General features: G+C 50.7%; 2 protein-coding genes across 2 annotated transcripts; one reads left to right on the top strand and one right to left on the bottom strand.

The window, feature by feature from the left end:
* Positions 1-3,352: 3,352 nt before the first annotated feature.
* LOC128828829 (granzyme G-like) lies at positions 3,353-12,376 on the top strand. The gene is made up of 5 exons (XM_054013795.1): positions 3,353-3,480; positions 3,582-3,729; positions 7,135-7,270; positions 8,128-8,379; positions 11,248-12,376. Exons 1-5 carry the CDS (start codon positions 3,417-3,419, stop codon positions 11,377-11,379), a joined length of 732 nt encoding a protein of 243 aa, XP_053869770.1. The 5' UTR covers positions 3,353-3,416; the 3' UTR covers positions 11,380-12,376.
* Positions 12,377-16,080: 3,704 nt separating this feature from the next.
* GNA15 (G protein subunit alpha 15) lies at positions 16,081-22,164 on the bottom strand. The gene is made up of 7 exons (XM_054013619.1): positions 22,017-22,164; positions 20,565-20,749; positions 19,407-19,561; positions 18,414-18,542; positions 17,820-17,949; positions 17,419-17,572; positions 16,081-16,762 (listed from the first exon to the last, which is right to left on the bottom strand). Exons 1-7 carry the CDS (start codon positions 22,162-22,164, stop codon positions 16,521-16,523), a joined length of 1,143 nt encoding a protein of 380 aa, XP_053869594.1. The 3' UTR covers positions 16,081-16,520.
* Positions 22,165-22,815: the final 651 nt, after the last annotated feature.

Raw genomic sequence — 22,815 nt, forward strand, 5'->3', positions numbered from 1 at the left:
CAGTGTCTCGTTCTCCTGCTTCACCACGGCTTGTTTCAGTGGGTTTCTGATCATTCTCCAGATAAACACAAGGGGCCAAATTCGGCTCCCAGTTGCAACGGGGCAGGCCCTTTGATTTCAGAGGGTTGCACGGGTATAAATGAGCAACTGGGCCCAGAGGAGAACAGCCCTCTTTCGACTTCCCAGGCCACGGAGGGAAGGGCCCCAGGAGAACTGAAAAAGACCCATGTGGTTTTCTGATTCCGGACTGCGCAGCCATTAATATGTCCTGTCTATTCGGAACTCTGCAAGTGGGAGGGGCACGGTCTGTAGGTGTTCGTGGTCCTTATTGCTGGGAATGTGTAACCCACCGGATTAGCTTTGCCATTCAGTTTAGACACAGACCCTCTCACATGCTGCCCGCTGCCTCCTTGTGCTTTTCTTGTGGTCCTGGGTTTGTCACTGAACGCTGCTAGAAAAATCTCGAGAGGAGGAAAACTCCCACTGTCGGAGCAGAGTCAGGCCGGTACTGAGCACGTCCAGCATTACCAACTTGCGTGATTTCATTGCCAATCATGATGTCTTGGGGTTTTCCTTTCTCAGCTTCCATTTCATAAAAAAGTTTCTAGCCCAACACTAACCAGGGGGGATAGGAAGAAGCTTCCCTGGGTTAATTTATCTAATAACTGGGTTTCTTACGCTTTATTCTGAAGCAGCTGGTTCTATTAGAGACAAGACAGTGGACTAGGAACTTGGGGTGTGATCTGGACCCCGTTACCCCCCTCCCCATCTGAGCACCTCACTATTTACCACATGGGAGTTAGAGGCACTCATGTGCCACAGAGAGAAACTCATCCCTTCCTAACTGGGTTTAAAGTGATCAGTCAAACATACAAGTGGAGAGAAGGCACATGGCTTCTGATAACAGTCTAAATGGCAGATTTCAGAGGGGTAGCTGTGTTAGTCTGTATCAGCAAAAACAACGAGACATCAGGGAAAAAAATCTGTGAACGTGGAAAGGATGCTATCAACATGTAGACGTGACAACTTTATCACAACCATCGCTGATAACTTTATCTCCAAACCCCAATGTTTAAGACTCTCAGGCTCCGCCCACATCGCCCATCCTCCATCACAATCAGCAGCAAATCATCAAGCAAGATCAGATGGTGTAGATCAGTCGATTGGCTTCAGTAACACTAAGCTGACTTACGCCAGCTGGAGATCTAACTCCCTCTGTCTCCAGAACCCTAAGGGAAGTAGGTTGATAAGGGAGGAAGGTTTGGTAAGGAAAGCTTTGAAGGAGAGCAGGGAAAGTTGCTTTTAAGATTTTAAACCCCCCAGCAAAGATGCCGCGTGGATGGTTTGAGATGCTATAACAAATGTAGTGGGGAACAATGCTGGTAAGGAAATCATTCAGGATTGTATTTCTGTTTTTTTTTCCATGTAAGGCAAATAAGTTACACTGACAAACAACAGCCAAACATCAGAAATGATAAGCCAGGCTCCAAAAAATATTCACAAGACTGAATTAAAAATCATGTATTTGTTGTTGTTGTTTTTTAAATTAATACATTTTAGGTTCTTGGCCTCCTGGATTTTGAGACTTTAGATCACACTCTTGTCACATTTTCTATTTTTTCTCCCCAACAATAAGGGCTAGAAACTTACTCCCCCCCTTCCCCCCAAGAGCTGAGATTTTCACATAATCATGTGATTCCAGAAGCTGGGGCTTTAAGAACAATCCTAAATATTGCAAGACTCAGGATCAAATCACAAGAGCTGGCTGTGACAGACAGCAATTTCCTGCAATATCCTGGATGCACCATACTGAATTAAATTGTTCCGATGATTAATTACTCTCATCATTAAAAATGTGCATCTTATTTCCGGGCTGAATGTGTCTAGCTTCAACTTCCAGCCATTGGATCAAGTTATACTTTTCTCTGCTAGACTCAAGAGCCCATTATTAAATATTTGCTCTGATTTCCATACTTACAGAGTGGGATCAAGTCACCCTTAACCTTCTCTTCGCTAAATTAAACAGACGAAGCTCCTTGAGCTGTCCACGGTATTAAAAATGCAATTGTTCCTGTGTGATTGTGAGATTGTATGGACCACCTCTTGGAGGAGGGGCTATGCTGATGGAATTCCTCTGGTTACCAGCCCTGGGGAGCATCACCCTGGGGAGGGGACCCACTGTCGGCTGACACCGATTCCCGGTCTCTTCAAAGGCTCAAGATGGATCTGGAGACTAGCAGATAGAGAAAAGAGGTTGGGATAAATAACCTGAGTTTAAACTGACTCAGGGCCTCCTCCCTGATTCAGCAAATCATAGACTATCAGGGTTGGAAGGGACCTCAGGAGGTCATCTATCCCACCCCCTGCTCAAAGCAGGACCAATCCCCAACTAAATCATCCCAGCCAGGGCTTTGTCCTTAAATGGACAGGACGCCTGGTGCCCGGAGGGCCCCAGTCCTAAGGGAACGACTGGAAGGACTTTGACAACTACTGAGTGGGTTGTCATTCTGAGCAAAGGATTTGATGAACTTGAAACCACAGGAAAGCCCCCGGGGGGGGGGGCGGGGTTTGGGAGGATGGCTTCTGCCAGAGCCAATGTTGGGGGCGGGGGCAGGGGGAATCTCCAGTCATGCATGGTAGGTTCATTTATGGGTTTGGGTGTGTTTTCCCTGCAGTACTTTTATCTGAAGAATAAACTCGGCTTGCTTAGAAAGGCCTAGCTGGTGACTTCTAGCTGCAGCAATGACAGGGTGTCATGGTGGTGACCTGACTGGCCTTGAGGGCAGAAACAAAGCAGGTCTGCTTAGATATTTCAGGCAAAAGGCAGGCTAACACGGTGAAGGCAGGGAGCTGTGCAACCTGGAAATACCCTGGTCAGAAGGGCGAGAGAGACACGTGTCTCCCACCCAAGAGAAGCGAAGACCTGAGCATGGGTGCCCTGCCTGGAGCCCAGAGGGGGAGTCCAGGTGCAGCCGCCCTGAACTGTGATCTGGCACCACTTGGAGGAAATTGCTACATGAGGGCGGCAAAGAATTATTTTCCATGAAATTGATTCCTCCCCCAGGAACCTACAACTCAAAGCTAAAATGCCCCGTGCAGAGGGTGCCACTTTAGCCTTCAGAAGAGGTCCTGGGTGGGATCTGACTGAGACACCAGGCTTGTGCTGGCTCCGTACGGAGGGAGCTTTACCCTGACCACAATAACCATGCTGCTGAGAGATGCACTTTGTAGCTAGTGCTCCAGGGCTGTGCATGAGCAAACTGATTCTACGTTGATTAGTCAGATGAGCCCAAACCCTGTGGTTTTCTAGGTGCTGAATCTCACGGGTCTCAGCTTATAAAACCAGTCAGGGAGCTGCCGGAGACCCTAACTGCAGCCCAGGCTGGAAGGGGATTGGCGAAGCGGAGAACTCCAAGATGAGACAGGCCTGCAGCCTCTTAATCCTGCTCGCTCTGCTGTCCCCCACTTCCGCCCATGCTGGTTAGTAGAGAAAGCCAGGGGGTTGGACGACCACCTGGGGTCCATGCACCAGGTGAGGCGAGAACAGACCAATCACATCATCAGGAGCGTCTCTCTTTCAGGAGCTTCATGGAGTGAGATTGTGGGGGGGCATGAAGCCAAGCCCCACTCCAGACCCTACATGGCCTATCTGAAGAGGACCACCTTGGATTTCTGCGGGGGATTTCTGGTGGACCCAGGCTGGGTGATGACGGCTGCTCACTGCAGGGGGTAAGATTTTGTTCGGTATTTGTACAGCACCTGACGCAAGGGGCTCCTGATCAATGCCAGGCACTCCCACAGAACAAATAATAAATACCTCTCTCAGGTTTAAACCTCACATGTACAGCGGATGAACCAAATAATCTATGCACTGGTGAGGTAGCTGTAGTGGACCCAGGGTATTAGACAGACAAGGTGCGGGAGGTAATATCTTTTATTGGACTGACGTCTGTTGGCGAGAGAGACAAGCTTTAGAGTTTCTTCACCAATGAAAGATATTACCTCCCCCACCTTGTATCTAGAACCACAGAACGGATTTTTTGGTTCATTGGCCATTCCAAAAACATTGACAAAAATCATTTCGGGTCAATCTGAATGATTTTTTGAAAGAAAATTTCAGTGACTCAAAAAAAAAAAAGGGGAGGGGTGTCAAACAAAACATTTTGATGTTGAGAGGTATTTTCAGGTGTTTGCATATTGTGATAAAAGTGAAAGAAAGCTCTAAACGTCATTTTGACCTTCCCCCCCAAAATTTAAAAAAAAAAAAAGTGTTTTAACATTTTCGAACTGAAGAACACTGACTTTTTCAGACTTTTGTTGGCCAAAACAATTCACTGAAATGGACGCAAATTCGCAAAAATCTTTCATTGTCGCCAAATCAACCTTGTTGGGGGGGGGGGGGGAAGAAAACGCAAAACCAAACCAATCAGAAACCTTCTGTCTGAAACATTTTGCTCAGCTCTACTGTAGAGCATCATCCTTCAAAAGCTTGTCACCCATCTCTGCCCTCCTCTAATTCCACCACATTAGGAGCAGAGTGCACCTGCGGGGGGGGAGTGGGGTGTCCCACTTTGACTTACAGAGCTGGGAGTGGCAGGGAGATTCTCTCCGGTGGGAGATCACCAGGCCAAGGAAGAATTAGAGGAAGAATTTGCCTTTTCATCTGCTTTTATCTGAAAACGCTTTCTAGTGCTTAACTCCAGAATTATTAAAGTATTTATAACTATTGATTCATAGCTCCTAAGGCCAGAAGGGACCACTGTGATCATCTAGTCTGAGCTCCTGTATGGCACAGGCCCAAGAACTGCCCCCAAAATAATCCCTAGAACAGATCTGTTTGAAGTAGATTTAAAAGTTGTCTGTGAAGGAGAATCCACCCCCACCCCCACACTAGGTAAATTGTTCCAGTGGTTAATTACTCTCACTGTGAAAAAATTATTACTTGTTTCCAGTCTGAATGTGTCTAGCTTCACCTTCCAACCACTGGATTGTGTTGGTCCTTTCCCTGCTAGACTGATCAACTCACCCCTTAACCTTCTCTGGGTCGAGCTAAATAGATGGAGCTCCTTGAGTCGATCACTCTCAGGCAGGTTTTCCAATCCTTTAATCATTCCCGTGGCTCCTCTCTGAACCCTCTCCAATTTATCAACACCCTTCTGCAATTCTGGGCACAAGAACTGAATACAGGATTCCAGCAGCGGCCGCACCAGTGCCAAATTCAGAGGTAAAATAACCCTGTGTGGCAAATTGCCGGCACTACTATGATGGGTCCCGCGCTTTCTCTTCTTGTGGGGGTGTTCAGGGCGCCATTTCTCACCCCTGATCTGGGGTATTAACTGTCCCACTAGTATCCCAGAGAAGGGGAGTGAAGAGGGAGGGACCCGGACCCGCCCCCTACTCCAGGTCCCAGCCCAGGGGCCCTAGGGATAGCAGCAAACCACTTGAACTAGCGATTCCTTCCCCTGGGCTACTTCCCTCTCCGGCCCTTCAGCTTGTGGGGCTTCCTGCCCTCTCCCTGCTTGGGCAAGGTTTCCCCCAACCCTTTGTGTCTGTGGAGGCCCTCTGCTTTGTACAAGCCGGGTTTCCCTTTACCTAGGGTCTTGGTCTTCTGGCCCCGCCACAGCACTTCTCCAAACTCTCCTCTGCTTCCCTCCAAACCACTCCGCTTCGACTCCTTCCACTGGCTGATTAGAGCAGGGCGTTTTTATCAGGTGACTGGCTTCAGGTGCTCTAATTGGCTTAATTGGCTTCAGGTGCGCTAATTAAACTGTAGCAGCCTATCTTCCCTCTACAGGGAATAAGGTTCTCATCATCCTGGGGCTTACGTATCTCCCATCGATCACTCTCCTGCTGCCCTCCGGCCATGATGTATCACACCCTGTACTCCCTACCCGAGAATCCCCTGTTTATGCAGCCTACGGTTGGTTGCATTAGCCCTTCTGGGCACAGATTGACTGGCAGCTCGTGCTCAGGTGATTATCCGCACTCCCCAACGTAGTGTTTTTCAGAGTCCCTGCTTCCCAGAATAGCGCTCCCCCCTCCTGGAAGTATGGCCGACAGTCTTTGCTCCCAGATGGACACATTTACATTTAACCATATTAAAAACCACATTGGCTGCTTGCACCCAGTTTACCAGCCAACCTAGATCGCTCTGAATCAGCCACCTGTCCCTCCTGGTCCTTTACAACTCCCCCAATTCGTGTGCCGTCTGCAAACTTTATCGGTGATTGTTTTATGCTGGCTGGGGCCAAGAACCGATCCCTGCGGGACTCCAGTGGAAACAGACCCCACTCGATGACCCGCCTCTATTGCTGCGGACAAACACAGCACGGTTTCATTACATCAGCAGGCCAGGGTTTTACAAATGCTAATTAACCCTCAGATGAATACCCTTAACTCTCATGTATCAGAGGGGTAGCTGTGTTAGTCTGAATCTGTAAAAAGCAACAGAGAGTCCTGTGGCACCTTTAAGACTAACAGAAGTATTGGGAGCATAAGCTTTCGTGGGTAAGAACCTCACTTCTTCAGATGCAAGTCTTAAAGGTGCCACAGGACCCTCTGTTGCTTTTTAACTCTCACGTTACAGCCAGGGAAACTGAGGCACAGAAGGGCTGTGATGTGTCCAAAGCCACACAGTGAATCAGCAGCAGAGTCAGGAATAGAACCCAGGAGTCCTGAGGCCCAAAGTTCCCCAAACTCCCAGACACAGGCCCGATTCTCAAGTGCATTCAGGACCCACTGGTTACTCTGGCAGTGTAAGGGGAACATGTGCTCACTTTAAGGGCAATCAGCTCACAGATGTTCATTCTCTATAAATCCCTAGGCTGGGTAATAGGTTTTCTTTGCCTTACGGCTGTAGCATCTTTTCTTGGCAGCTAGCGGGTGGGTGTCAGGACCAGCTACCACATGGTTACAGAGCAGGCCAGAGTGGTTTGAGCATTGGCCTGCTAAACCCAGGGTTGTGAGCTCAATCCTTGAGGGGGCCATTTAGGGAACTGGGGTAAAAATCTGTCTGGGGATTGGTCCTGCTTTGAGCAGGGGGTTGGACTAGATACCTCCCGAGGTCCCTTCCAACCCTGAGATTCTATGAATAAGGAAAAGGAAAAGCGATTGATTTGCTTTCACCAATTTCAGGAACCTGACAGTTACCTTAGGAGCTCACAATATCCACAGGCACGAGAACTCCCAGCAAACGTTTGCGGTTCAAAGCTATCACCCGCACCCCGCCTACAAAGAACGTCCTAGAGTCAATGACATCCTTTTGCTGAAGGTAACCGATTTCTTGGGCTAATATTCACTTCCAGGTTCATACCTCTGGGCACCATGTGAGGTTTGGCGCTTGGCCGTGGTCAGGGGTAATTTATGCCGAAGGGTAGCTGAAGACACAATGTGCAGAGCTGGCTCTGCCCTTTCCCCAGAGTTTAGATCAGGGGTGCCAGTGTAGGTCCATCATTTGGGTTCTGATGTTGGGACGGAGGGCACAGACCCCACCCTGCAGAGCATGACTTGGATGAAGATTTGTATTGTGGTAGTACCTAGCGGCCCAAGACACGGCCCACGACCCAGTTGCACTAGGCCCTGTACAAAAACAGAACAAAAAGATGGGCCCTGCCCCAAAGAGCTTTGTCTAAACAAGAGACAGATGGACGGGGGATTACAAGGAAACAAAGGAGACGGTATTTAATCGGTCAGCATGCTGGACAACGGTCACAGCAGCTGCCTACTGATTGTAGGTTTGTATCAGCATCATGCCAAAGGAGAGTTTGAGGAGGTGTTGGAAGGGGAGCGAGGTGGCTTTGGGGATGTTTATGGGGAGCTCCTCCCACGCGAGAGGGGCAGCAGGGGAGAGAACACAAAGGGGCTTATGTGAGAGCATAACAAATGGGTGATGGAGGCTGGTCTCATGGGTGGTCGGAGGCGGGAGTCAAGCTCTTGACTGCATGAGCGAGGACAGGGCGTTGGGTGGGAACAGGCCAGGAGGGGCCTGGAAAGTAGTTCGGTTTGATGCGATGGAGAAAGGAGGGGCAACTGAGGTAGAATGGCTCCCTTAGAAACATGCAGGTGACCGAGCCTTTGTTGGGCGATATTTAAAAACATGAACACATTTCTGGATCTCCCCCACTCCAGCTGAAGGGGAAAGCCAAACTAAACAAATACGTCCGTGTCATTGACCTGCCCAAGGCCAACAGAAACGTCGCCCCACGGAGCCAGTGCAGCACCGCTGGGTGGGGTTTTATCGACCAGGGAAAAACCACCGACAAGCTCTTTGAGACCAACGTCACCATCCGGCCACCAAAGGAATGCCGCTCTTTGAACCCCGGGATAACTAACGGCATAATCTGTGCAGCGAGCAAACAGTGGGTCAAGGACTGCAGCCAGGTAAGTAGCAGTCGCGTCTAGGGGAGGATGGCAGAGGAGGCAGGCCAGAGGGCTACCAGAGGGTGGTAGCCTAACCTTGGGAGATCTTGCTCTGTAAATTATCTGGGTTACTATCGCTGGTTTAAAAACAACATTCTGGCCAGGACAGGTGCCTGTCCCTTTGTCTTGGTTATTTTGTCTCTCCTACCAACTTCTGTTCTCCTCCTCTGTGTCTCTGTAACCTCTTCTTCCGTAGGTCCCTCTCCGTTTCTTCCTGGCCCTGCTGACGTTAGCTGAAAAGCCGCTCCAGAAACTTGTCGCCAGGCCTGTGTTGTATCCTGAGCCTGGTTCCCCCTGGACTTGACCCTCATGGGGTCACTTGCACTTGTACCGAGTGGGCCAAAGACACTCCTGTTCCTATGGGTACCCACTTTGCACAGGTGGAAGCAAAGATGACCCCAGGGGCAAGGCAGGGGGAATCACAGAAAAGCAGGGCTGGAAGGACCTCGAGAGATCATCTATCCAGCCCCCTGCATTGAGGCAGGACCAAGTAAATGCAGACCATTCCCAACAGGTGTTTGTCCCACCTGTTCTTAAACACCCCCAATGCCAGGGATTCCACAGTCTCCCTTTGCAATCTGTTCCAGTACTTAGCCATCCTTAGAGTGGAAAGTTTTTCCTAATATAGAATCTAAATCTCATGTGTTGCAGTAATAAGCCCATTACTTCTTGTCCTATCTTCAGTAGACTTGGAGAACAATTGATCACCATCCTCTGTATAACAACCGTCAACATATTTGTTGACTTATGTTCCCCTCCCCAGTCTTCATTTCCCAAGACTAACCATGCCCAGCTGTTTCAACCTTTCCTCATAGATCAAATTTTCTAAACCTTTTATCACTTTTGTTGCTCTCCTCTTGACTCTCCAATTTGTCCACGTCTGTCCTAACGTGTGGCACCCAGAACTGGACACAGCACTCCAGCTGAGACCTCATCTGCCAAGTAGACCGGGACGCTTATCTCCCATGTCTTACATATAATACTCCTGTTAATATACCCCAGGATAATAGTCGCTTTTTTTGCAACTGCAACACATTGCTGGCTCATATTCAATTTGTGATCCACCATAAACCCCAGCTCCCTTTCAGCAGTACTGCTGCCTAGCCAGTTATTCCCCATTGTGCAGTTATGCCGTTGATTTCTACTTCCTAAGTGAAGTCCTTTGTCTTTATTACATTGAATCGTGTTGACTTCAGACCAGTTCTCCAATTTATCAAGATTATTTTGAATTCTAATGTTCTGCAAAGTGTTGCAAGCACTCCCAGCTTGGTGTCATCTGCAAATTTTATAAACATCCTCTCCACTCCAAGTCATTAATGAAACTCTTGAATAGTGAAAGACCCCACTAGATACTAGTTTGTTTATAAGAACATCACGTGGGACTGTGTCAAAAGCCTTACTAAAATCAAGATCTCACCTCTACTGCTTCCCCACATCCACTAGGCCAGTAACTTCATCAAAGAAGGAAATTTGGTTGGTTTCACATGATTTCTTCTTTCCAAATTCATGGTGGCTAATACTTATAATTTAACTGCTTACAAACTAATTGTTTAATAGTTTGTTCTAGTGTCTTTCCTGGTATAGAAGTTAGGCTGACTGGTCTACAATTCCCCACGCCCTCTTTGTTCCCCTTTTTAAAGAGAGGTACTATCATAGAATATGAGGGTTGGAAGGGACCCCAGGAGGTCACCTAGTCCAACCCCCTACTCAAAGCAGGACCCATCTCCCAGACAGATTTTTGCCCCAGATCCCTAAATGGCCCCCTCAAGGATTGAACTCATAACCCTGGGTTTAGCAGGCCAATGCTCAAACCACTGAGCTATTGCTCTTCTCCTATCCTCTGGGACCTCACCCACCCGCCATAAGTTTTCAATGATAATTGCTTCAACTAGTTCCTTAAGAACCCAATCGTGAATTTTGTCAGGCCCTGCCAACTTTAATACATCTAACTTATCTAAATATTTTTTAACCCGGTCTTTCCCTTTTCTGGCTTGTGTTCCTTCCCCCTTGTTGTTAATATTAATTGTGCTAAGTATCTGGCCACAATTAACCTTTTTAATGTAGACTGAAGTAAAGTAGTGTGGCAGAGCTCCAACCTTGTCTCAGTGGGTCCCACACTTCCTGGCGGATTTCGCTAGCCTCAGAGGTGATCAATTGTTCTCCAAGTCCACTGCAGATAGGTATATGATCACGTCATTGACTAGAGGTGAAATCTTGACCCCATTTCAATCAATGGGAGCTTTGCTGTTGATTTCAGTCTCCAGAAGAGAAGAATGAGGGGGGATTTGATAGCAGCCTTCAACTACCTGAAGGGGGGTTCCAAAGAGGATGGAGCTCGGCTGTTCTCAGTGGTGGCAGATGACAGAACAAGGAGCAATGGTCTCAAGTTGCAGTGGGGGAGGTCCAGGTTGGATATCAGGAAAAACTATTTCACTAGGAGGGTGGTGAAACACTGGAATGAGTTACCTAGGGAGGTGGTGGAGTCTCCTTCCTTGGAGGTTTTTAAGGCCCGGCTTGACAAAGCCCTGGCTGGGATGATTTAGCTGGGAATTGGTCCTGCTTTGAGCAGGGGGTTGGACTAGATGACCTCTTGAGGTCCCTTCCAACTCTATTATTCTATGATTCTATGATTCTATGATTCAATGGGGCCAAATTGTCAGCTTGTGTTGCAGCGTGCACATGCTAGAGGACAGAGTTAAGGTGATAGAGGTTATCTTAAGTTCGGCATTTCCTAGCCTTTGCAGCCGTTCCATTCTTTTTAAATGTAGTGGTTTTTTGTATGGAAAATATATAGTGAATGTTTGTGCACATCTTCCTTGTGTTTCTCAGGGGGATGACGGTGGCCCTCTAGTCTGCGAAGGGACAGCACAAGGAATCTTCTCCTATGATTTCAAAGTCCCTCCTGGCTTTTACACTCGCATTGCCTCCTATCTTCCCTGGATTGAGACAACCATGCAGTAAGAAACAGGAGAGGAAGAGGCTGAACCTTCTCCTGCATCATCGGCTGCCTTTGAAAGTTGGGCGTTTCCTTGTGCTGTATTTGGTGGCTTTTTCCCCCTCCCTTTTCTGGGGTGCTGAGTGGCAAGTTAGGGCTAAGACAAGAAGTGGTCCCGATGGGGAGTCCCCCTTGTCCTCGTCACAAAAAAATAAATCCCTCTAGACGTACAAACATCTACACACAATGCTACGACTGCAGTCTACACCCCACTGGGAAGGTGCCTCGATGAGCCATTGCTGATTCCATCTGTGGCATCTATATTGGGAGCGCTAAGGGAGACAGGGTTGCCCGGGGCCATCAGCATTCTTAATCCCAGGGGCCTGATTCTCCCCTGTCCTGCACCTGCTGTCCAAGGTACTTTTGGCCCTCATGACTATGGCATCCGAGTGTTTATTCTCAACCTCCCGGCAGATGGGGCAGTGCTATTATCCCCATTCTACGGAAGGGGAATTGAGCACAGAGAGGTTAAAAGTCTTGCCCAAGGTCACGCAGCTGGAGCAAGGACTTGACACCAGGTCTCTCAAATGCTAGGCCCATGACTTTACCACTGAGCCATCCATCCTGCCTGCCATTACTTGACTACCACTTTGGGCTGGTGTCAATGACCCCACAAGGTGCAGGGCCTGGGAGACAATAGGGCCTCCCCCCACGTAAGCCAGCTCTGAGTAGATCTACATGACAAAGGTTAAATGAGCGCCAGGGGCTTGTCTACACTAGTGCTCCCAGTGGAGCAGCTGCAGGGGTAGTTGCAATATATGTGGGGGGTGGGGAATATTAGCATAGAGGACCAGACCAGTGGGTATAAGGGAATCTAACTTCCACCATCATGCACATTTCTGAATTTGGGCCAATGCTCCCAATTCTGGCAGGAGCTTGTGTCCCTCCCCAGCGAGCCAGGATTAACGCCTGCGCCCACGCGTAGCCCCTGCTCTGATCGCTGCTTCATTCCTGCCTTGTTGCTGCGTTACCGGATTGTCCCGAGCATGAAAAATAAACTCTCCGCTGCGTTTCAGAGTCCTTCTCTGGTCCGAGTCTCATTGCCTGGGGGTTTCTGGACATTGCTCGGAGAACGTGAGACGAAGCGATTAGTTCCAGACCCGGGAATCGCTCGGAGTCTCATTCACAGCTAGAAAGTTTGGGGCTTAGTTTACACGACAAAATTTGGCCAGCAGCTGTAAATGGGCTAGGAGCATGAAAAGAATGACACCGCCAACGGGCAGCAAGGCTGGTAACTACATCCCTACCCCATTATAACGCTGTCCTCGGGAGCCAAAAAATCTCACCGCGTTATAGGTGAAACTGCGTTGTATCGAACTTGCTTTGATCCGCCGGAGTGCACAGCCCCGCCCCCCCGGAGCGCTGCTTTACCGCGTTATATCCGAATTCGTGTTATATCGGGTCGCGTTCTATCGGGGTAGAGGGGTGTGGCGACAGCCGAATGCTGCTGGCGACCCAGCTACTGTGGTTCAAAGAGGCGGGGTTACTACAGTGGCAGAAAAACTCTTCACCAGCCTACACTAGGGGAGCTCTACCAGTTTAGCTAGACCACGTAGACAAGCCCTGGCTCAGGGAAACCCTAATCCCCTCCCTCCTTCCCCCACAATCTGTCTCTCCTCCTGTTCCCCAAACCCCAAGCAGAACTTAAGTTTTTCGGGTCAGGGCTTCTGTTTTTATCTCCGGATCTCATTCAGCAGCGAGGACATCAGCGATGCTGAAAAACCAGTAACCTGACCTCTTCTGGCAGAAGCCAGCAGTTAGAGGTAAGAGACTGCAGCTTCCCCTAAGAACTTACGTAAGGAATGTTACAGATGTCAGGGGGCTGGTCCAATGTGAAAGGGGAAGTACGTGACACAACTGGAGAATGAACCTAGCTCAAGTGCCAGTCCAGGGCTTTCCCCGCAAGATCAGCCTTCTTCCGTGTCAGAGAGACAGCCCCGCAGAGTTCAGGACCACACACACGGGGTGAAACCCCTTCCCTATTAAATTCAATGGGAGTTTTGCTCTTGACGTCTGGAGCCCTGCAAATCTGCAAACATCCGCGGACCATTTTTGCAGATTGGATGCAGATAAAAATTTTGTATCTGCTCAGGGTTCTATTGATGTCAATGGAGCCAGGACGCCCTTATATGCCTTTTCTGTCCTCAAAACACCTTTCATTGCATCAGTGATTCGGTGCCTCACTTATTACCTGACCAATGACGACCAGCTCATCACCATGCCAGGCTGACAGTGTAGAATTCAGACCTAGGGCAGCTCTGTCCCCACCCAGTTAACCAAATATCCCTGATAAAAGAAGCCGGGGTTTCCGTACAAGCAAGTGCAAACAGACCACACCACAAAAAAACCCCGCCCAGGTTCATATGCGCCCTCGCTGAAGGTTCTTCCAAACTGGCTTCTCATTTTGGGTGCCCAGCTTAAGACACGTTGGGCCTGGTTTCAAGCAGGCTGGTCACTCGGCTCTCGGGGGAGCAGCAGCTGCCCAGCCCCAGGGGTCCCCACAGATGGCCATTCCCCAAATCCAAGAACCAAAAGTCAGTGGGGCCCTTTTTGAAAATGACTCAACAGCACTGGCCCTTTTAACTCCAAGTCGGAAAAGCAATGGAAAGGCATTTTCCAGCTGTCCCTGTTATCCCAATATATGGTCTCCCAGGTGTCCCCATTAAAGGGACTGGAAAAATCTAGTAAACACATGCCATGAAATCAATTCCTGATTTCCTGTGTAAGTGGTGCAAGGCTGTAGTTAAGTTCCAAAACTAGAGGGGGAGACATACGCCCAGGGATCAAACCCTCTGATCCCAAGTTATATTAGCATTTGGGAACTTTGATTGGGAATCCCCAGCTCTTATCTAGCACTTTACAAAGGAGGGATGCACAATTATCCCCATTGTACAGACGGGGAAACTGAGGCATGGGGCGGAGCCGTAACTTGCCCAGGTTCACTCAGATGGCCAGAGGCAGAACCAGGAACAGAACTCTGGTTTCTTGAATCCCAGTTCACGGCCTCTTTTCAATCACAGATCACTTCACGGCACAGTCGGGGCGCTAAGAAACAACCAGAATAAATTTATCTCAACATGATCCACCAACGAGCTGATTCATAGATTTTTAAGACCAGAACAAACTATAAGAAGATCATTTAGTCTAACCTCCTGCGTACCCCTCCCCACCATAGAGTTTCACCCAGTTACCCCTGTATTGAGCCAGACGTGTGTTGGACTAAAGAATATCTTCCAGGAAGGCATCCAGTCTTGATCTGCAGACATCTAGGGATGGAGAATCCACCACTTCCCTGGGGAGTTTGGTCCGATGGTTAAATGCCCTGACCGTTAGATTTACGCCACCACATTTTTAACTACAATCATCAATTGTCATTTATAAAAGCACCTACACTCCAGCAAGACATTAAACCCAACTGCTCTTCTGCGGGAGGGAAGTATCATATGTCCCCATCATTTTGCAAATGGGGAAACTGAGGCCCAGACTGGCAACATGACTTGCCCACAGTCACATAGCAAGTCAGTGGCAGAGTCTGGAAGAGAACCCAGGAGTCCTGCTCCAGAGAGGAATAAACAGTTTGTACCAGAATATATGCAAAGGAATTAAAACATCAGATAAGGTCAGCTCCTCTTTATTTCACATTTCAGCAGAAAGCCCGTATCAATGCAAACATATGAACTAGACAGAGGTTCTCAAACTGGGGGTTGTGTCCCCTCCAGGGGTCGTGAGGTTATTCCGTGGCGGGGTCGCGAGCTGTCGGCCTCCACCCCCAAACCCCGCTTTGCCTCTAGCATTTATAATAGTGTTTAATATAAAAAAATGTGGTTTGAATTTATAAGGGGGGGGTCACACTCAGCGGCTTGCTGTCTGAAAGAGGTCACCCATACAAACGTTTGAGAACCGCTGAACTAGAAGGATCTTTAAGGAGGTGCTGTAGTGTGGTTTGCAGATACCAGAAGGAAGAGAACTGCAGACAACTATAAGAGAATTGATTGGGGGGTTAACGTAATTTCCCCCCAACCCCATAAAGATTGCTTCATAAATTGGCCTTCACAACAGTCCCTATTCAATTCACCCCTCCGCTCTGGCTGAATGCCCGTGCTCAGAGGCTCACGCTGGGTCTCCTGTCTGGGGAGATGGTTTTGCGGACGGTGGGACCAGACACCTGCTCCAGCTCCCTCTGGAGAAGTTCCCACTCCTTCTCCGGGAGGTGGTTGTCCTCCCGCCAGAAGAGACACTCGCTCACATCACTGCTCACGCCTTCCTCTGAGCATCAGAACATGAGGTGCCGTCCCCCATGATGCCTTGCTACGCTAGAGACTCCTGGGAACTGGAAGGATTACACACACACGGCAGCTTCCCGGCAGAGTCCAACCAGCAGTTGTGCCGTCTCGTCTCCCGCTGAGCTGGAGTCACTACCTATTTGCCCTGCAGGAAAGCAGAGGAGGCCAACGACTGAATGAGCCACGGTGGTCGAACTCCCCTCTCATCCTTAAAGATGACCCCGTAGGTCAGAGGGGCAGGACTTTGACTGGGCAGTGCTGGGGAAGGCTACCCCGGGCCTGTGGATCAACAGGGAAGTTTGGTGTCCAGGACTCTCAATCCAGCACCTATTCCTAGGGCTAAATCCACATGAAAAAAAAAACCCTGACAATAAAAACAAAGCTGGGCCCAGCGTCCCGGCAAGAAGCAGCCCCTCCACCAGCACGAAGGGATGGAGAAAACAGCCCTTGAAGAAGCTACACGCCATCATAGGAGCCAATCCCCAGTCAGTGCTGGGCCCATCTCCCACAGAAAGGGGTAAAACTGACCCCTGAGAAAGGCCTGAGATGGCGCTTTGCAGGCAGCCTCGCAGGGACTCTGGCAGGACGCCGTGAGAAAGGCAGCTTCACAGATCTCTGAGCCGAGGCGGCATTAAGTGAGACCGTTCCCCTCACACGCTCCCAGCACCAGGCCGGCGCCCATCCAAACACAGCCTCAGGGAACATTCCACGTGTGTTTTACGAGCAGCAGCAGCCAACGTCCGCTGATTCGTCTCCTTGTGAACTGGCAACGCCAAGCACTGATATGTTACTGCCGGGCACGAACCTGGCCTGAGCCCTTCCCATCACAGCAGGTTGATCTCGTCCAAATAGCCGACCAAGACCACATCCCTGACGTCCTTGAAAACCTTGCGGATGTTCTGCGTATCCGTGGCACAGGTGTAGTGGCGGTAGAGGCACCTGGATTTGGAGGCCATCATGGAGGGTCTCTGCCCTGCGTCGCAGTGGACAGCGGAGCATCGCTTGTAGGTGTCCACGTACATCTCCAGAATGAACTTCTTCGCCGCCTCCGCATCTCGCTTGGGTCCTGACGTGGAACAAGAACAGACCTCAGCAGGGCTTTGCCACTGAAAGCCAGGCCGGCTCCGTCACACCGGGCAGAACGGGAAGTCACGGTAGTGGCCATCACGGCATTCTCTGCACGAGTGACTGTGGACGGGGCATTCCCCATTCGGTCTGTGGCAACAAAACCTTGATTATTCATTTTAAGCCAGCGCTGGGCAACCCCAGGCAAAGAGCAGCATCGCATTGGGCTAGTTGCTGTGCCAATAAACAAACAGCCTGTGCCCCCGAGAGCGTACAGAGCCGTCCCCCCCCCCCCCCCCCCACAGAGTTAGTGAGAGACGTTTACGTGTTACCTGCGGGAGCCTAGGCTATTGTGGACCAGAGCAAGGGCAGAGAATACACACAGGGTCATTCCCCGCCCCGCCCCGCCCCATTTCTCTGCATGCCAAGAAAGCAAATAACCCAGTAACAAAGCAGAGAATGGCATGATGGTGCAGGGAGCATTCTCTGCGATGGCTTGAGTGCGGGAGGAGCACCGGGGAGATGTTTGCTTGTGGCTCTTTCCGTAACAGACAGCGGGGGCGATCTGCTCCAGAGCTGCTCTCTGCGGGCACGGGCTCTGCTTCCGGAGAGCCCCCAAGCATCGGTCTTCATGCAGCAGGGTTTGGCGGGAGTTACCTGGGAAGCTAGGGAAGTAGGCAGCCAGGTCCGAGTGGGTGATCTTGTCCTCCAGGAGGTCGGTTTTGTTGAGGAAGAGGATCACGGAGGCACTCTGGAACCAGGGCAGTTCCAGGATGGTTCTGAACAGGGCCAGGCTCTCCCTCATCCGATTCTGCACCCAGGGGGTGGGAGACAAAGACAACACCCATCAGCCCCCCTTCCTCAGCCCCCTTCACTCCCAGAATGCCCGGTGTGAGTCAGAGAGGACTCAGACAAGGAACACAGCAGCCCAGATGCAGGGAGGGAGCCAGACATCTGAGTAGAGAGCGGAGCCCCTCCAGACCTGCTTGCTAGTGAGATATATACACCCAGGTCTTGTGGCAGGGAAGGGCCTGGCTCATCTCCTTAGGGCTCCTTACCTCCTCGCTATTCTCCTCCAGGCACTGGTCGTACTCGCTGAGGGAAGCCAGGTAGATCAGGGCAATAACGTTTTCGAAACAGTGTATCCACTTCTTGCGCTCCGACTTCTGCCCACCCACATCCACAATCCTACAGGGAGCCGGGAGGACAGGGGCGTTAGCGGGCACCTGTCACGCTGCTGGGGTGGAGCTGCCTTTGAGAGGGATTTACTCCTAGTATGCAGCATTTCCAGGACTCCCTTTGCCCCCAGAAGGGTGCAGCACCAGCGGCAAGCAGCCAGCTGTGGGGTGGAGGATAGCAATTCCACAGCACACAGCAACACCCGGGGTGGGATTCACCTGCCCGAAGCTGGAGGGGGTAGGAGACATGACTGTGAGGAAGGCAGACTAGAGATACCTGCTGGGCTCTTTGTCCTGGGCTATCAGGTTCTGTTACCACCCAGCCTGATTGGAACCAGGAGCTCCTAACCTAGCTGCCTACACGACACTCCACTCGCATGTAGAGGACGTGGCCTGTATTGAATCTGGGCAGAGACAGCAGCAAAGACAAGGTGGGGAATCCCATGAACTCTGACTGATCTGCAGTAACTTCACCTTAAGATCATCTCCTGCATGGAGAAGCAGTATTCACTGATGCCGGTCGTCGGCATGCGGCTCCTCAGGACATCCTGAGCTGTGGGGATGTAACTGTCCTCTGCGATACGCTCCAGGCTGGACAGAAAACTGCAAAACAGCCATGAAACGAGGAGGAAGTCAGTCCCTTTGGCACCTCATCCGAGAGGATCTCAAAGGGCTTTACAGAACACGCAGCCCTACAGTAAGCCAGTGATCGTGTCCCCGGTTCCACAGATGGGAGGGGAAGCTAAGCCAGACGTGAAGAGAGGCAGTGCAGGGAAGAGAACGCTCAAGTCCTGACTCCCAGACCTGTGCTCGAACCACACAACCGTTACCCCTTCCTATTAAGGCATAACCCGCTGGGCGGAGCTTGCGGCAGCCTGGAGCCATTTATCACTGATGGGCAAACCCCAGAGAACGTCAGTTCAGAGAAGACACCTGAGAGGTTTCTGCATCTGGTTGGACTCAGGAGACTCACGATTCGTTGCTACTTCAGGCCATGGACCAAGCACAAAACCAAAAATGTGTTTAAATATTTAAAGGAAAAGTTAAAATACCCATTCAAATATAATGGGGCTTATTGTGTGTATTACCGCAGCATCCAGAGTGCCCAGCAGACACTGAGATCTGTTGTGCAAGGTGCTGTACATACACATCGTAAGAGGCAGCCTCTGCCCTGACTCTTACAGGCTAAAAGAAACAGGCTAGGTGGAAGAGGAGACAGGCACAGAGAGGGGAAGTAACTTGCTCAAGGTCATAGAGCAGGTCAGGCTGAGAATAACCCAGGTCACCAGACTCCCAGCCCAGTGCCCTACGCAGCGGGTCACACCGCCTCTTCCAGCAAACCCCTTTTCGTCCCGGAAACCTCGACCGCTAGGCAAATTGAAACCCTGGGAAAGCTGTTTGACGTGCCACCCAGCAGGGGGCAGCCATGGTCTCACGCGCCCGTTACAGCCTGCAGGGGTGACTCACTACGGGGCCGAGTCCAGTAAGTGATACTCCCGCCGTCTCTCGTAGCAGGTCCGGATCCCCGCGTCCCTCCATAGGCTTTCAATGGCGTTTGCGTACGGCCTGATCAAGGCCGCCACCTTCGAAGCGTTCACCCCCATGACCAGCTTGGCGTTTTCCTAGAAGCAGGAAAAATGGGGGTGGGGGTGGGGGGGGTTACATAAAGAAGGAGCAGCTGCCTTCTTGGAAACTTCCTGAAGAAAATTCTCTCCCCTCCCTGCAAGGACAAATCCAAACAGCGCAAGCCTGGGGGTTATATGAAGAGAGGGAGCACGGCCTAGTGCACTGAGCATGAGACAAGGGGCTAGGACTCCTGGGTTCTAGTCAGGGCCCTGCCTCTGATTCGCTGTCTAGCCCTAGCCATGTAACCTAGGGCTCGGTTTTCCATCCACACGCACAGCCCGCATTACTGTAGGATCTGAGCAACTCCCCATCCTTAATGCATGTATCCTCACCGGCCCCCTGGGAGGGAGGGCAATGCTACTATTCCCATTTCACAAAAGGGAAACCGAGGCACGGGTTTCAGAGTAGCAGCCATGTTAGTCTGTATCCGCAAAAAGAAAGCTTATGCTCTAATAAATTTGTTAGTCTCTAAGGTGCCACAAGTACTCCTGTTCTTTTTGAGGCACGGGGCGGCCTGCTCCGGGTCACACGAAGTCAGGAAGCAGGAAAATTCTTTACTAGTCTCCTCAGCCTTGAGGGGGGAGCGTGCGCCTCTTTTCCCTGGACAAGGAGCCATTGCTCCTGCCGTGGAGCGAACAGGGGCCGCTCGCTCAACCTCCAGCTCTTGACAGACCAGCTCTGGAATACGCTGGCCTGTTGCGACACCTCCCTTTGCTTTGCACCGATGGCCCTTGGCTCTCCTGTGCGGACTGGCGGGGCTCCTCCCTGGACAAAGAGGGGGGTGTTGCTGCATTCTAGTAGGCTCCAGCCTTCCAGGCAGGTGGAGCTCAGATCCTCAGCTGGTGTCAACCAGCACCGCTCCATTATCTGCAATGGTGCTATGTCGGTTTATACCCAGGGAGCGCGTCTGGCTTGGGGCATCCCGCTGCCTCCACTCCCCATCCGGGGCAACTGCCGGCAGGGGTCTCCCTGTCTGGCCCGCCCGCCCTCCGAACTTACCACATTCTCTGGCTGGGCATAAGGGATCTGCAAAGTCTCCATGGCTCCGATCATGGCCTGCATGGAGGCGAAGATGTTCTGATACACCAGCTTGGCAAAGCCTTTGCGATCCTCTTCTGAATAGCCCGCCCCGTGGATTATCCGCAGCTGTTTGATGAACGTGCTCTTCCCGCTTTCCCCAGTGCCTGTTGGCCTCAGACAGGAGAGAGACCTTAGACTTCCTCGGGGAGATGGGGTCATGAACCTAGTGGGGAACCTGAGGCTCGTTCACCATCGAGAGTCAAGGGGCAGGTAATTCATAGCCCACAGACTGTTTGACGATAGGAGGTGGCAACAGGAAATGGTCTGTGACATAAATGCCTCCATCAAGGAGGGGGAGAGGGGGATCACGTGCCCCTTCCCCATTTTAACTACCCTATTGCTGTCTCTCCATGAGGCTGCAGGAGACGTGCATTTCCCTTCTGGGGAGCCTCCCAATTCTCTTCCATGTGGAAAAGCCTCAGCAGAGAGGACAAGGATTGCAGGGGTTCTGAAGCCTGAGCTCTCCTGCCAGCCCTGGAGATGCCTGGAGACTTCAGATTCTGGGACTGTCTGGCCAATTCTTCCTTTCTCCGGCACTGAAGGGCACACCAGCGGGGAATGCCAGCCAGCTCTGTCCTATTACACAAGGGATCTGAGACCAAGGCTGGTTCCATAGGCTGGAAGGGGCCTCCTGGCCACCAGTCCAGTCCCCTGCTAATCCCATGTCACCCCATCAAAGAATCTCATTCATAGACTCATCAAGCTCTGTCTTCAAGCTAGTTCGGTTGTTTGCCCGCATTACTCCCCTCGGGAGGCTGTTCTAGAAGCTTCCTCCCCCGATGGTTAGAAACCTCCTTCTCATCTCCAGACTATGTTGATTCATGGCCAGTTTACCCCATTTGTCCTTTGGCTAATATTCTCCTTTAGCTTAAATACCTCCCTGGCTTTTACACAAACACACACCCGCCCCCTGATGTATTTAGGGAGAGCAATCCAATCCCCGCTCAGCCTTTGTTTTGCTGGTTAAACAAGCCAAGCTCTCTTAATCTCCTCTCATAAGACAGGCCGTCCAGTCCCCTGACCATCCTGGTAGCCCTTCTCTGAACCTGTTCCCGTTTGAAATCCTCTTTCTTGAACAGCAGGGACTGGTGAAGGCCGTATGCTCCTCTTGGAGCAAGCCCGGTAGTCATCTGCAACAATTCTCCCATAGGACGGCAAAAGCAGTTTCTGCAATGCAGGCCTGACGAGGGATGGAGAGCAGGAGTGAAGGAAACCTTTGGACAACAGAGATTTGGGGGAGACCCATCTTCCTTCCTCCCCTTTGGCTAAAATGCATAAATCCCTCATTATGGCTCTGCTCCCCTCCCCCACGTTCTCCACCAAACGGTCATCCGGTGTAAACAAAGCTGTGTGGGCCACAGAGTAACTCACCTAGTAGAAGTAACTTCAGCTCCATCCTGTCTCGCTTTTTCTGGTCTCTTAGTATTTTGTTGATTTCTTTATCTAACACAACAGCAGCTTTATCTTCTTCCGACAGGAAATAGGGGCACTTCCGACAACAGCAGAAGCACCAAGCCATGGTGTGGGAAAGATCGGATCCCCGATGGGGAAAGCAGAGAGAAACGCCACAGTTTATAGCACAGAGGGGTGACTGGACACTGCCTCCCAATAGGGAGCAAGGCAGACTGTACCCACCACAGTGCCCTCTTAAATTGGGCTTGGGAATGCTTGGTGAGCACTTAATCACACATGCTCCAACGTCCGTGGCTGTGGTCTCTGCCACTCAGTTGCTCGGAGAACTGCGGTAGCAAAGGTTTCTGGTGCGGGGATTACTCATCCCCGGACATTAATTCAATTCATGCACGCCTCTTTTCCTGCCTTTTCAGGCAAAGATCCATCTCTATACCTCTCCCTCCCCCACCCCCCGCAGAAAATCAGAACGTTCTACAGCTCTCCAAAGTTACTGGTGATGAAGGGAAATCAGAACCTCTCGGCGTAGCAGGTGTTTCAAATTTCATAAGAAAAACAAATGAAACCAGAAAGGACGGGGTGAGGGTGGGGGTGGAATCTCTCTTCCAAGAAGTGTTCAGATGATCTTGATTTAAAATTCCCCCAGGATGACGATTAAAATATCCTTCTCAAAGCAAAATTCTGCCTCTCTGAAACATGCCTTGGCTTGTCCTTCCTTAGACAAATCCAGTTTCCAAGACAGAGATATTTAGGTTGCCTC

Source organism: Malaclemys terrapin, chromosome 24 (genome assembly GCF_027887155.1).
Source record: "Malaclemys terrapin pileata isolate rMalTer1 chromosome 24, rMalTer1.hap1, whole genome shotgun sequence".
In the NCBI taxonomy this organism is placed as follows: domain Eukaryota; kingdom Metazoa; phylum Chordata; order Testudines; family Emydidae; genus Malaclemys; species Malaclemys terrapin.

Bases quoted from the DNA above. Each gene is read 5' to 3' on its own strand.
- LOC128828829 (XM_054013795.1), top strand. From the start codon at position 3,417: ATGAGACAGGCCTGCAGCCTCTTAATCCTGCTCGCTCTGCTGTCCCCC. The intron at 3,730-7,134 runs GTAAGATTTTGT...CACCAATTTCAG, and splicing joins ACGGCTGCTCACTGCAGGGG to GAACCTGACAGTTACCTTAG. The intron at 8,380-11,247 runs GTAAGTAGCAGT...TGTGTTTCTCAG, and splicing joins GGGTCAAGGACTGCAGCCAG to GGGGATGACGGTGGCCCTCT.
- GNA15 (XM_054013619.1), bottom strand. From the start codon at position 22,164: ATGGCTTGGTGCTTCTGCTGTTGTCGGAAGTGCCCCTATTTCCTGTCG. The intron at 18,543-19,406 runs GTGAGTCACCCC...GCTGTTTTGCAG, and splicing joins TTACTGGACTCGGCCCCGTA to TTTTCTGTCCAGCCTGGAGC. The intron at 17,950-18,413 runs GTGAAGTTACTG...GGCTCCCTGTAG, and splicing joins ATGCAGGAGATGATCTTAAG to GATTGTGGATGTGGGTGGGC.